Below are 15,283 nucleotides of genomic sequence, written 5' to 3'. Positions count from 1 at the left end.
TGAAAATATTTAATCTCACATTGAAAATGAGAGATACTTTTTTATTCCTTTTAATTGTAGTGATTAATGGGTTAATATAAATTGAATCAGATATTGGGCAAGATACAGGAGAGTGAGTGCTGCACCTCAGTCCAAATAGTGTTGTGTAATTTTTCTCTTTACATTAATAATATTCAAAGAAATATTATTCAGTTTCTTTTTGTGTTATTTCTATTATTATTATGTTTGCACTAACAAAATGTAATTAAAGGTGAGGGCCATGAGGCATTGAGGGAACATTTACGTCAATAGAATACAAATTTGGTGGTTGGACTTGTACCTTATGGGAAGAATTTTATCAATAAAACGAGTCATTCTTTTTCTTTTTAAAAAAAAAAAAAAATTCTAAGAGTATAAAATGTGCCATTCATTTGTTCTTAAATGCTTATAAAGTTTTCATTTAAAAAAAAAAAAAAAAAAGCTTATAAAGTTATACCTACAATGCGCGTGTTTCAGAGGCCACACACTTAACATTTTTCTATAGATAGGTTCTTAATGATAAGAACTGTGGACACTAATTTGAAAATTATTAGGCATTTTCGAAGTATAATGTCGTGATATTCTCCCCTAAAGTAATGCTACAGTCACAAACTATTTTACAATATTTTTGCAAACTATTGATGAGGCAAATTTTTATTAGTTCTAATATAGGTCCACCACTAACATCACATTTATGTTTATCAATGATTATTTGAAAATTACTAAAATTAAATCAACAGTTTGTAAAAATGTTGTAAAATAGTTTATGTCTATAGCATTACACTTCTCCCCTATACTTGTTTTGACAATAATGTTTCTAAAAATATTATTCATTTTCTAAAAAGTATTTTCTATAAAATTATCTTATTTTCCTATGTTTGGTAGCAACCTTAAATGAGTTGAAAAACAATATTCTAATTTCTCTTATTTAGCTTGCTATGTAATAGAGTTGTTTTCCAAAAATTATTAGTGGAAAATAATCTCTAAAAATAAGTTATTCTTTTTATGTTTACCGAAGATAGTTTTTCCTTTGACTAATTTCTTCTAATGCTACGAAATATTGAAAAACATATAAAACTATCTTTATACAAGGTTTTCCATTGAAACAAACAGAACAATATATGGTGAATAATGTCAATTTTAATTACTGTAACATATTGCTATGTGTACGTATTTTCATCCAAAGTGATATTGGAGGGCGACTCGTTGGTGGTTATCAAAGCACTAACTGAACTTGATACTATGCTATCCTTTACAGGCCCTTGGATTGAAGATGCAAAGATCTACTCTAATAGTTTTTTTCAATTACTAAACTCTCATATAAGGAGAGAATGTAAGTGTTGCTCATAATGTGGCAAGATATGCGATTGACATTCTAGATTTTTTTTTTTTTGGATGGAGAATGTTCCATCACATGTTATGGCTGATTTAGCAAGGTTATTTTAATGCATTTCACATTTTTTTGGTGAGAATACTAAGTGCCATGGTATGAGTGCCACTTTTTTTTCTTTTCCTTTTTTTTTTTTTTGGGTGAGAATACTAAGTATTTTAACACACACACACACAAGGGGAGAGGGGTGAAAGTTTTAAAGAAACTGACAGTGGTGTATATCTAAAATGGTTTAACTCTTGAATACACAGCACAAACTTTAAAGTTTAAACCTCTATAGCTCACACTCATTTTTTAATGTGGAATTAACTCACAGTTATTTATTTTGAGAATACTAAGTATTTTAACACACATACACACACAAGGGGAGAGAGGAGAATATCTTAAAAAAACTGACAGTAGTGTATATTTAAAATGGTTTAACTCTTAAATATACAGCACATGCTTTAAACCTCTATAACTCACTCATTTTTCAAGTTCGCTGCCAACTGTAGCAGCACCATCCGTTAAAATTTCTCCCTTTTTGTTGCATTTACCTCGCGGAACCCTCGGTTTTTATGCATACAAGTATTTTTGTTAATGTAACATTACTTGCTCAAACGTGCTTTAATATTTATGGTTATGACACAATTAATATTCCAAAATATTAATATATACTCAATATGATATGCATGATACACTAACAATATATAACAAGGAAGTCCAACAATTATTCTTCAATTAATTTTTTTTTTTTTTAAAAAAAAAATCATACAAAGATAGAACCTATAAAGACTGAAAGCATACATAATCTGATATTCACCAGCTCTATATCTCTTAAACCCAAGTGCATATTTTACACACAATAACAAAACAATGAAGAAACCATGATAATAAAATAAAGACTACTAAGAATTACACCATCCTGAATCAAATGTGACAATGGTCTCGGGCAATTAGAACAATTGGACGTCGCACCTAGTAATCTCAAATCGAGCTGTTGATAAATTTCCGTTAGAAATCAATGGAACTTTCAATCCGCACCTAACCTTGGGCTTGTGATGTCCACCAATGAAATCTCCAATCCTGAACCTAATACGAAGATAGCACTTCAAATAAATGCTATAGACCCCAACACTTTTTTCCTCATTGAAGTCAAGCTCATTAGCTCCAAGCTCCATCCATTGCTGACCTGCAAACGTTGCATTCAAAAAATGCGTACTCTTGCGTTCTACTTTAAAACCCCATTTCGTCAAATTCTCTGTATCGAACCTCTGGCCCTCGTAGAACGCATTGGCCTCGATTTTGTCGAAGTAGATAGCCATCTTCTTGTTGGGGTTTCTGAGAGTGATGTTGAGGTCGAGTTTGTATTGAAGATTGTTGTTGTTGTTTGTGAAATTGAACTGAGTGAGTTTGGCATCCGTGATATGGACCTTGAACATTCTGGGTTGAAGGATAAGCCAACAGATGAAGATAGCAAGGACAATGATGAGAATCAAGGCCACTATGGTCTTCCAAAGCCAGCCAAAAAGGCAACAAAAGCGGCCACGGCTTTTGTGTTTGTCTTCTTGGTTCGGCGGTGGTATAGATGGGCCGGGGTAGGAACCATTCAACTGGGATTCTTTCTCCGCCATTGTTGATCACAAAATTAAGCTCAAGAAATTCACTGAGAGGAAGTTTTGGTTTTTATTTTTGGTTGGTGAGGAATTAATGGTAATAGAAGATGATGGAAGAGTGGTACAATTTACAAGTGTGATGTGTGTGTATATATAGCGGTGGATGAGTAGTGTTGAAAGAAAGGAGGTGGCAATTTCCATTGTCCAAATTGGTAAGCTACGGTTTGGCTACGCGGGGTTGCATGATACAGTGACATAGAAAACGCACGTTTGGTTTGGAAAAGTTCTGTTCCAAAACCAATATTTGGAAGAGATTATAATTTCAAAACTTCACCTTCCAATTTCCATTCTCTATCTATGGTGGATTTGCCCCCCAACAATACCGAATTCAATTAGGCGGCTTTGGATTGGGCCAACATTACCGAATTCAAGTTTATCTGCAACTGATTCTCAAAAAAATAAAATAGTCTGCAATTGGGCCTCTTTGACTTTGGGATTACATTGGACCGGATTTAAAGATTTATATATTTATTTTAATTTGATAATTAGATAAAGGGGTATTTGAACCTAAATAATTTAACATCAATAGGCGTCAGATTGTTTGTTATATACAAGGCTCTTGGCCGTTTTAAAATTCCTTTAAAGTTGTTTAAAAAAAAAAAAAGAAAAATCTTTCAAAAGTTATACACTCTTAGGTATGGACCTTAATTTTGTAATTATATTAAGATATTAGGTTGTATTTACCAATGCAATATAAACAATGTTATCATTTCTAAGTTCAATTTAACTCAATACAAATATGTTTTTGAATTTATTGTCAAAATTTAAAGTATATTGCCTAGTATGGAAGTGTACCTAAAATTTACCCTTGTGTTAAAAAACTCTTTTTCCCTTAAAATTGAAAAAAATGAAGGAATTCCAAACTTTAATCTCAAATGCTTAAAGCTTTTTAGTGCACTATTACATCCACTTTCATCTGTTAAAATGTGGACATTCACGTATCAGTTGTAGATATTGATGCAAAATAGTATATGTAAATGAGTGTGGATGGATACTTTTCCCTATTTAAAAAAAAACAAAAAAACAAAAAAAACAAAAAACAAAATCAACAACAGTGCAAATTAAAACATGGAAAACAATGAATGCTTTAGAAGATGGTGGAAGAGTACTAGTAAGTGTGTATTTAGTAGACTAGAGACTTGGCTTGGATCTAGTACTTTAAGGCATTGGATTTGTTGTGATGGCACACATCTTCTTTTAGCCACGTGTTACCATCACAATGGCTCCGGGTGCACGGGAGCAGCTGGACTCGAGTTTTGTCCTATAACTAAACATAGCAATGGAAAGTGAAAATGAATGTTAGTGGTAATTTTGGATTTCCAATTTGGTAAATCGTAAGGAGAGGTTTAGCAATATGTGGCTACATGAGTGATGTGAGTTAAAACTTAAAATGTGTTTCTTAAAGACTAAAATAAATATTGGGTGAGAGGTTACTCGTTGCATATTGGTAGCACAACTAATAATATTGTTGAATTGTGGGCTATTATGCATGAATTAGACTTAGCTTGGAGATTAATTGGCTAACGACCCATAGTGTATTGGCATTAGAATTGGTATGTGATTAAAAGAATTTATTGGAGCGTGAATGGACCGTCCATCCATGTCACATACACCATAAAGCTAACAGATCTGCAAATGAGTTAATGAAAAGAGTCGAGAGTTGAGAGCAACCCAACAACCTGAAAAATATGATAATTGCCCATCTTTTGTGTACCAATGTTAGGGGACTGCAAGAAGTTGCCCCCATAGATTGCTGAATTTTTGTTATACTCTTTTTACATGCAAATGATACTCCCCCGACGGGTTTGCCTTGGAAAAGTTCTGTTCCGATTTATGTTCTGTGTGATTTATTAATTTATATTTTGGTTCTGTGTGAATTAATGCACTGTACTCTGAACTCTCCTTAATTTTCCGTCCATTTTGATTTTTGACAGGACTTGCGTGCGTTGCTCGGAAATAGATATCATGCGAATTGAATTCAATGGAACCGATAGGAATGTATTAAAGGTATAGTAACAAATGGTGGGAATTGCGTTGAACCGATTTTTTTTTTTTTTTTTAGAATCATTTGAACCGAGTTAAATAGCTTTAAATATCCATTTTAAAGTTCATTTAGCAAAATTGTCAAGGAACCAAGAGTATTCGAAATGTGATATGATATTACATATTCTTATAAGGTAAAACCCTACTCTCCCCGTAATTATAAGTTTATAACTACTGAATTTAAAATAATAAAAAAATTCTTCTAAAAAAATAATTAAAATAATAATAATAAATAATTTTTAAGCAAAATTTGTTACATGTTTAACAGTTTTGTTAAAAATAACTTTTACTTCCTCCTAATTTTTTTTTTTTAACATTTAACTAGAAGTTAGGAATATCACCAAACTCTAGTGTTGAGGTACCGGTCTTAAGTAGACTATTCCAACTTTTAAATTTTTAATAAGTAAGAAAAATTCACATCAATCATGACATATAAGGAAATTAACGACAATAATCCAAAAAGTTTTGCAAAAATGATTGTCCTATTCTTGAATTTTGTGAGAAACATAACAAAATGCAAAAGCTAATTGAGTGACCCAATTAAGCATTTTGACTTTTTAGTAAAGTAAGTGAATCAAATAGCTCAATGGAAAAATAAACGTCATCAAAGAGTGAAGGGCAAATTAGTAATTGTAATAATAATTCATGTATGGGTGGTGTGATAAGGTTTTTTTTTTTTTTTTTTTTTGGTAAATTTCACTAACTATTCCTGAGATTTGGGTTAATGCCAATCAGGTCCAAAACAATTCAAAACTAACAATTTTAGTCCTAAGTCCAAATGGACTATAACGCTGTTAACTCACCTCTCATCCCTCTCTCTCTCTCTCTCTCTCTTTCTCTCTCTTCTATTTCTCTTACTTTGATTAAAAAATAGGCGAAAAGTACATTTTAGTCCCTACATTTTCAACCGATTCCCATTTTAGTCCCTACATTTTATTTTTACCGTTTTTAGTTCCTATTCTGAAAAACGCTTCCCGTTTTGGTCCCTACCGTTACTCATTTAATAGAATTATCCTACGTGACAAACGGTCCAACAGTAAATGCTGACGTGTTCATTAAAATAATATTAAAAATATTATTTATATTTTTTAAAATGCCACATCAGCAATTTAATTTTTTAAAAAAACCACGACAAATAAAAATAATATAAAAATTTCTAACCTAATTATTTAAAAAAAAGAAGAAAAGAAATTAGTTAAATTAATTTTTTTCTTTTTTTGGAAGAACATGAAGAACTCAAAACCATGTGTTCTTCATTTTCTTCCCCAACTAAGCTTGCCCAGAAAATTAAAAATTAAAAATTTACTTTTCTTTTCTTGCATTTTCTTAGCAACCAAACCCATAAAATCACTCAGATTTACAAAATAAAAAGACATGCCCATAAAAATTTACAAAACACAAACATTCAACAAGATTTTCTTATGCTTTGAAACCAAACACAAAAAACACAAAACTCAAACCCAGATTTTCGGCCTCCATGCACAACCAAAACACAAACAACCACACAACCTTGAATTCGACAACCCACACACCTTTAACCCCAGATCTGAAGCCCTCGATTTAGTTAGCCTATGGGTTTTGAGAGAAAGACACCACTGGTTTCGGCCATTAATTTAGAGAGAGAAAGTTTGGGTTTTCGTCCATGGGTTTAAAGAGAGAGAACTGGGTTTTCAATTCAAACTCAACCCGATCCATGCAATCATCATCCTTATCCACAAACCCAGAAATCAACATCGGAATACAACATACACCACAAACCCAAAAATCAACATACACCACAAACCTAGATCAACAAAACTCACAATCCCCAAACCCACCATCAGAATGCACATCTCCACCACGATATACACCACTAAGCTGAGAGATAGAGAGATGAAAGAGAGAGACATACCGATCTGGGATAGAGAGACAACGATCTGTGAGTTAGAGAGAGTTTGAGCCATTTGGGTCTGAGTTGGAGTGAATCATGATAGAGAGAGTAGGTTGTTTCAGAGAAAGAAAAGAAGAGAACCACCGCTAGTTGTGGTGGTGGCGGTACTGGCGATGAGTAGAGGAGGCCGGCCATGGAGGTTGAAAGAGTTGTGAGAGTTTTGGAAGAGAGAGGAAGGTTTGAAATTTAGAAGGGAGGGGAACCGTTTTGAAGGTTTTCTTTTGAGTGTGTGAAATTTTTTTGGGTTTGGATGCCAAGGAAATACATGAAAAAAAAAGGAAGACAAAGAAAAGGGAAGAAAATAAGGGTTAATTTGCTAAGAATATGAGTTAATCTTTTGGGGGGAAGAACACAAAGAAAATGAAGAACACATAGTTCTGAGTTCTTCATGTTCTTCCAAAAAAAGAAAAAAATTAATTTAACTAATTTCTTTTCTTTTTTTAAAAAATAATTAGGTTATAAATTTTTATATTATTTTTATCTAACGTGGCTTTTTAAAAAAAATTAAATTGCTGATGTTGCATTTTTAAAAATGTAAATAATTTTTTTAATATTATTTTAATGAACACGTCAGCATTTACTGTTGGACCGTTTGCCACGTAGGATAATTCTGTTAAATTAGTAACGGCAGGGACCAAAACGGGAAGCGTTTTTCAAAATAGGGACTAAAAGCGATAAAAATAAAATTTAGGGACTAAAATGTGAATCACCTGAAAATCTAGGGACTAAAATGTGCTTTTCGCCTAAAAAATATCTATGGGAAGAACAAGAACTTTCTCAATAAAAAAATTAAAAAAAAAAATGCTTGAATGAAACCAACAATCAAAACTCACTTTCATTGAATGAGGAGGAAAACATAACAAATTTAAACCCAAACCACAGAACATGCAATCAAGAATCAAGAATCGTGACAAAAAATCAGCCTCTCAAATCAAAATCCTAATCTAAAACCAAAACTCAGTCAATCAAAACATCCTCTTAACCGAACCCCCAAATTCGTAGACCTCAGCAAGAAAAAACATTTGCTCTTCTTTGTGGCTTTGTGACCGTCCACCACCAACCACCCCCACAACAAACCCAACATCGCCGATCAAAATCTAATCACCCCTAACCCACACCACGGCAATGCCACAAACACCATAGGAGAGAAAACCCAAACCCTCTAAGGCTTCTAAACTCAAAATCCTAATCCAAATCCAAAACTTAATCAATCAAAACATCCTTTTAAGAAAACCCCCAGATTCATGGGCCTCAGCAAGAAAAAAAATTTGCTTCTCTATGTGGCTTTGTGACCGTCCACCACCAACCACTCCCACAAAAAACCCACCACGACTGATCGAAACCTAACCATCCTTAACCCACACCACGGCACCGCCATAAGCACCACGAGAGAGAAAACCCAAACCCTTCAATGCTGATCCACACTAAAACCCACAAATCACCACTTACCCACACCACGGCGTCACCGCAAAGACCACAAGAGAGAGAAGGGAGAGACTCCACTGCTAATCCACACCAAAATCCACAAACCACCACTTACCCACACCAAAACCCACGAAACACCACTTACCCATGCCACGACACTGCCTCAAAGACCACTAAAGAGAGAAGAGAGTGGGACAAGAGAGTAAGAAATGTTTAAGAGTGAGAGGGATTAGAGAGTCAGAGAGTGAAAACTAAAAATTGAGGAACCAGAGAGAAGAAAGGTATGAGAGAGAAGCTAAAATAAATAATTTGTTAAAATAGTTTTAAATTTATGGATTAAAATGGTTAGTTTTGAATTGTTTTAGATCTGGTTGGCATTAGCCCAAACCTTAGGGGTAGTTAGTGAAATTTACCCTTTTTTAAAATTTTAAAAAAAAAATAGTTATTTTTTTCTTTTTCCATAATTTAAAAAAAAAAAACATTTCCTAAACCAATATTCTTAAAGAATCTCTTTTTTTAGGATACATACATACATACATACATACATACATACATGCATACATATATATATATATATATATATATAGGTGAAAGTACACTTTTGGTCCCTACATTTTAGGTCAATTCTCATTTTGGTCCTAAAATTGATTTTGTTACTAATGTAGTTCCTAAAAAAATAAAATCACACCCTAAAAAAAAGAAAAAAAAAATCAATTATATTTTGGTTCATATTGTCAACCCACTAATGGAAAATACTGATGTGGCAGACAGTGGTACAATTGGCACTAGAAATACTGACGTGATTATTAAAATAATATTTAAAAAATACCACATTAGCATCCACATCAACATACACGTCAACATCTTATTTTTAAAAATTAATTTATCAATTTTAACAAAATTAAAAAACATAAAAAAAAATTAAAAATTAAAAATGTAAAAATACATAAATTCAATTTATGTTGAAGGTCATGAATAAACAAGAACTTAATCCCAAATTACAAGAACACAAACCCAGCTCACAAGAATGAAGAACATAGTACTCAAAAAATTTTATTTTCCAACATTTCTCATAACACAAATTCAACTAAAGACATAGAATTTCATCCCAAATATATCTCCAAAACCAGTAAATCAAAACCCAGCCAAATCAACAACAAAACATCTAAATCATCCAACATCAACAACAAAACAACATAGCACTAATCAGACCACTTATCATCAACAAACCCTAGAGAAAACCCAATCATCAACACAAAATCCATAAATTACATCATCAAACCATAGATCCTCAACAAACCCAAAAGAAAACCTTGGTCTTCTATACTTCTCTCTCTTTCAGATCTAGACCAATAGACCACCCAATCACTATCGATTGGCCATGGGATTAAAAAGAGAGACAAAGATGATGAGTTAGAGAGAGAACGAATTAGACATCAAGAGATTGAACTAAGAAGATGAAAGATTTGGGTTTTCGACTGTCAGTGGCATCATCGTGTTTAGCCTGTGATCTTGGGCTTCGGCCATCAGAGGCAATGGCGGTGGCTTGAACCGAGAAGATGAGAGAGAGCTTGTTTAAGCGAGAGGCAATGATAACGAAGCTGCTGTTGCATCGCGAGTGAGATTGAGAAGTGAAAGAAATGGAGCAAAAGGGTTGGGATTTGAAGGGTTTGTAGAGGTCATTGAAGGACTTGGGAATGGTTAGGGTTTGAGAGATGGGGTTGGTAGAAGAGAGCCTTTGGTGTTGATTGTTGAGGAGAAAAGAATGGTGGAGGTGGTTGAAAACTCTTCTAGAAAAAAAAAAAAAAAAAAAGGTTTAAAACTAACATTTTTAAAATTAGTTTGTTTGTTAAAAAAAAGGTTTAAAACTAAAGACTAAACTCTTCTGGAAAAGAATGGTGGAGCCCTTGTTTGTTTTTTATTTTTTTAAATTAAAATTAAAATTGAGGAGTTAAATTTTATTGTTTTAATTTTTTATTAATTTAAATCTAATGTGGCATTTAAAAAATGCCAAATATTTTTTTTAATAATGTTTTAATGGACACATTAGTGTCACGTCAGCGCCACATCAACAAGCCGGGTATTTCGTCTGCCATGTAGGAGGTTTCCGTTAGTGAGTTGACGATAGAAATCAAAATAGAATCAATTTTCTTTTTTTAGGGATTACATTAGTAGCAAAATTAATTTTGAGACCAAAATGAGAATTGATCCAAAATGTAGGGACCAAAAGTGCATTTTTGCCATCTATATATTATTAAACATTCAATTCCCAATTATCAACTTTCCTTTCTTTCAATAGGGAAACTAAGGATATGTTTGGTAATTGCTTTTTCTCCTTATTTTCTGTTTCCAAAAACAATTTTATATTTTTGAGACTAAAAAACTTGTTTGGTAACCTAAAATGGATAGAAAACAAAGACTATTTTCAAAACTCAATTTGTGAAGAAAACTGAAAATATGTTAAAGATTATTTTTAGTTTCTAATTTTCAAAAATCAATGAAAACACACATTTAATTTAATGAATCTATCTCATTTAATGAGTTAACATTAAAATTCAAATCCTAGTATCTATATATTTTAGTATTTTCTTTTTTCAAAAAACTATCTTTTTAATTTCTACTAACCAAACATGTTTTTTATTTAAAAAATACAAGAAAATTGTTTTTTCTTTATATTCCCAAAAACAAGTTTTTGAAAATAGAAAATAAAAACTGTTACCAAACATAATCTAAAATTTCCAACGGGTAATTGATTATCAATTTTTATTAAACAAGAAAAAAAAAATTCAAAAGTGTGTTTTATAAATAAATAAATAAAAAAAAGACAAAAAGACAAAACTTAGGTACAATACTTTAAGTAATGTTTTTTAAGTTATTTTCTTAAGATTCAACCATGCGGTTACTTCACTAAAAAATACACTTTTATTTGTACTATATCTAAATTTTAAGGAAAAAAAAACATTTAAGTAATTTATCTAAATCTTGTCTAAATTAAAATTCAAAAGTGTGATATTGTTTGAGATAAGTCTCACATGTAATGTCGGGTGGTTCTCACAAACTATTGACCGATGTGTGGGTGGGTATTTATATGAATATCTTAAAGGTCATTAATCAATTGCATGACCTACATGTTGATTCTACATCAAAACAGAACGCCACCCATAAGGAAATTTGGCAAATATATACGCAATTAGCAAAGTCAAGGTTAGGCCTGTATGGGCCCAACAAGGTGATGGCTAGACCCGGGAGGGAATCAAGGCTCGGATTGAGTTCAAGTAAGGCCCAAAAAATTACCCAAGCCTTATTAACTAGACATCAAACAATGCACGAAGACAAGTTTTAATACAACCCACGCATTCCAGAGTGAAGAGCCCATGAGCCTGCCCTCGCTGTGGCTCTCAAGTACTCGTAATTGTAAGAGTGTAGATAATCTTTCCCCTGTTCCCTAAGAGCTTGTTTGGATTGAGATGAGAAAGATAGAAAGTGGAGGGAAGTAAAGTAAAGTTAACTTAAAATAAACTAATTCTAGGCTAAAACTACTTTACTCTACTTTACTTCCCTTCTTTCCTCCCCGATCTAAATGGATCATAAGCTCTTTTAATATGATTTTACAAATAGCAAATTTCTAGACTGGCCTATGCCATTGCTCTTCCTTTAACCTTTGAAGGTTTTCCACATAAAATGATATATAGTAATTGCAATCTATTTCATTCATGTACAATAGTATTATCCTACTGTTATTTTTTTTTTTTTCCTTCCTCAAAATTACTCTACTCTATTCTACTTCATTTATTTCTCCCTCAATTCAAATGGACCATAAACTCTTGTAATATGATTTTACAAATAGCAAATTTCTGGATTGGCCTATGCCATTGCTCTTCCTTTAACCTTTGAAGGTTTTCCACATAAAACAATATGCAGTAATTGCAATCTATTTCATTCATGTACAATAGTATTATCCAACTGCAGTTTTTTTTTTTTTTTCCCCTTCCTCAAAGTTATTCTAGGATCACAATTTTTCGATCATAACTTTTTCCACAACTCTAATATGACAAATTATAGGTGATTATTTATCACTTTCACATGAATTCATAGCTCATAATTAGCCACATTAATATTGTTGAAAAAGTTGTGATACAAAAGTTATGATCGCATATTTTCCTTTTACTTTTAACAATTTAACTGTATTTAACATAGTGTGGACCCAATGGTGAAGTCAAATTTTTTTTTTTTTTTTTTGTTTTGGGATTAATATAAATATATATATATATATATATATATATATATATATATATATATATCCATGGCTGAGCTGGGCTCCTTGGCCCTTTCGTGTCCTTTTGGATATGCGGTACAAGGCCCATATCTAGTTAGGGCCTAATGCCCTAGTGAGTAGTTAACCGTAAGCGGCCTTCATCTCGTTCGCAAAGGATTTCGTCCCCTTAGTGGTCTAGCGCATCATTTATTAGTGAGCTTACGCCCTTATGGCCCACCATAAAACATACTCCAAAAAAAAGCCACAAATCAGAATAATTACTCTTCATATTAAGATCATTTTGAGTTCTTTGATTAACTTTCTTAAAATCTTATTTATATTATTTGATCACATAGTCAATGAGCTACATCCAATTAATTAGGGTGGTGGTTGACTTTGATATCAAATATTAGGAACCCATGAGTACAGAGGCAAAGCTAGGAGAGTCAAAGGGGGGGATGGGGGGAACTGCCCCTAGCCCACCCAAAAAATAGTCTGTCCCCAGCATATTATAATTTAAACCTTTTATGGGTCCACATTAACCAAAATAATAGAAATTCACATATATTACCCTTACTATTTATCTAACTACTAATAGTTTCTTTCATAACTTGAGTTTTGGCTCTAAAATTTTTTTAAAAAAAATAGGTCACTCATGTGAGAAATATCTCAATAGATAAATATAATATTATGAATAAGCTTTTTTTTTTTTTTTTTTTAATAGTAATGTGTGTAAGTGCGCATATCATATATAAATTTTGCCCCTCCCCCACTAAACTCAAATCTTGGCTCCGCTTCTACATGGGTATAACTCATCCTTGAAAACCGGCTTACAATGGAAGAGTACCCAAGAATTTGTAAATACTTAATTCATGTGAGATACTATTGATGTGCAACGAAAATTCGCTAAGTCATCTCCCGTCCATATGCGTCGTCCAAATAATAGACATGAGGTATATCTTTGCCAACTCGTCCGTCTGTCCTTAAGGACAGACGAGCTTACTATCGTCCGTTTGTCCTTGAGGATAGACGGGCTTTCTACCGTTCGTCCGTCCATAAAGGACGGACGAGCTTGCTACCATCCCCTCGTCCATAAAGGGCAAGGGAGGTTACTACGTCTTCGCTGAGCGGAAGAACGAACCGTCACCAGTCAAGCCCAACCGTTGTGAAATACAAACTCCTACGTCAGTTACGGCAGTTACTTCCGAGTCTGTTGGATTTCTCAACTGTGGGAACGGTTACCAAACAAGTAACCGCTTCCCGCATACTATATAAGCACACGCCAGTGAAAGAGTAAGGCATTCTGTTCTTGAGAAACTGAGTTTACATTTCTTAGTCAGAGACTAACTTCACCATCGGAGGGTTCTTGGCCGGCTTCCACCGGTCTCCTCTAAGTTTTTTACTTGTTTTCTCAGGATCCAGTCGCAAGGTTATCAAAGCCCGACATTTTCAGTCCACTGATATCCCAGAGTTCATCAGTTGGCGCCGTCTGTGGGAAGGAATAACGTTTGAATTCTATTGTTGGATTCTGCGATTTCTTTCTTGGACATAAGGGCTAAAATGGTCCGGACAAGATCAAGGGCTACCAGTCCAGGCCCTCAAGAAAGCAGAGGCGACCATCAATCGGTGCCTACCGTACAACCGCCTTCTGTCCAACACGTGCAATCCATAGCTGCTACTATGGCAGAACTGACCCGCCAGAACCAGGAGTTGGTTAGAGAACTTAACATGAGGAGGCAGCATCGTGATGAGAACGTTGGAAGACATGCCCAGAGCCAAGATGAGAGGAATGTCGAGTTTGAAAGCCAGTCAAGGGGTACCCCTTCAAGGAGGGTGCCTCACTTGGAAAGGGAGATGGACCAAATGAGAAGAACTATGGATGAGATGAAGGAAAATATGAAGAGGACCAACCCTATAGAGGACTTGGTTCACAGGACTGACTCCCCTTTTGTGCCTCCTATCAATGCTCACCCTTTGCCACCGAAGTTCAAGATGCCTTCCTTAGATTCATATGATGGGATGCGAGATCCATTTGACCACATTGCCACCTTCAAAACAACTATGCATCTTCAAGGGGTTCCGGATGAGATAATGTGCAGAGCTTTCCCCACTACCCTTAAAGGACCCGCACAAGTGTGGTTCAGCAAAATACCTCCAAGCACGGTAACGTCCTTCGAAGAATTAAGCAAATTGTTTGTCAAGAACTTTATCGGAGGACAGAGGCACAAGCGTTCCTCGTCTAGTTTGCTGACCATAGAACAAGGGGAGAACGAAAGTTTGCAGTCGTTCATAACGCGGTTCAATAGGGAAGCTTTAGCAGTGGACGAGATGGATGACAAGCTCCTCCTGGCGGCTTTCCACAATAGGGTTCACTCTGACTTGTTCATCCACAAGCTATATGAGCAAGAGCCTCAGACCATGGCCGAACTCGTCCACTCAGCCCAGAATTTCATGAATGCGGAGGATGCTATCATAGCCAAGAAGAGGAAGAGAATTGAGAAAATGGAAGCTAACCCCACTCGCCACTCAGAACAAGGTCCTCGTCTTAAGAAAGGACGAACATAAGA

At 34.1% G+C, this 15,283-nt stretch overlaps 2 protein-coding genes across 2 annotated transcripts; one reads left to right on the top strand and one right to left on the bottom strand.

Annotated features, from left to right (window-relative positions):
* Nucleotides 1-2,343: 2,343 nt before the first annotated feature.
* Nucleotides 2,344-3,021, bottom strand: LOC115951999 (NDR1/HIN1-like protein 10). The gene has a single exon (XM_031069105.1). It carries the CDS (start codon nucleotides 3,019-3,021, stop codon nucleotides 2,344-2,346), a length of 678 nt encoding a protein of 225 aa, XP_030924965.1.
* An 11,255-nt stretch (nucleotides 3,022-14,276) lies between these two features.
* Nucleotides 14,277-15,281, top strand: LOC115951998. The gene has a single exon (XM_031069104.1). The coding sequence runs from the start codon at nucleotides 14,277-14,279 to the stop codon at nucleotides 15,279-15,281; it is 1,005 nt and encodes a 334-aa protein (XP_030924964.1).
* The last annotated feature ends 2 nt before the right edge of the window (nucleotides 15,282-15,283 follow it).

The sequence above is a fragment of the Quercus lobata genome, chromosome 7, assembly GCF_001633185.2.
Source record: "Quercus lobata isolate SW786 chromosome 7, ValleyOak3.0 Primary Assembly, whole genome shotgun sequence".
Lineage (NCBI taxonomy): Eukaryota > Viridiplantae > Streptophyta > Magnoliopsida > Fagales > Fagaceae > Quercus > Quercus lobata.
This window is presented reverse-complemented; position numbering and strand designations above follow the sequence as displayed.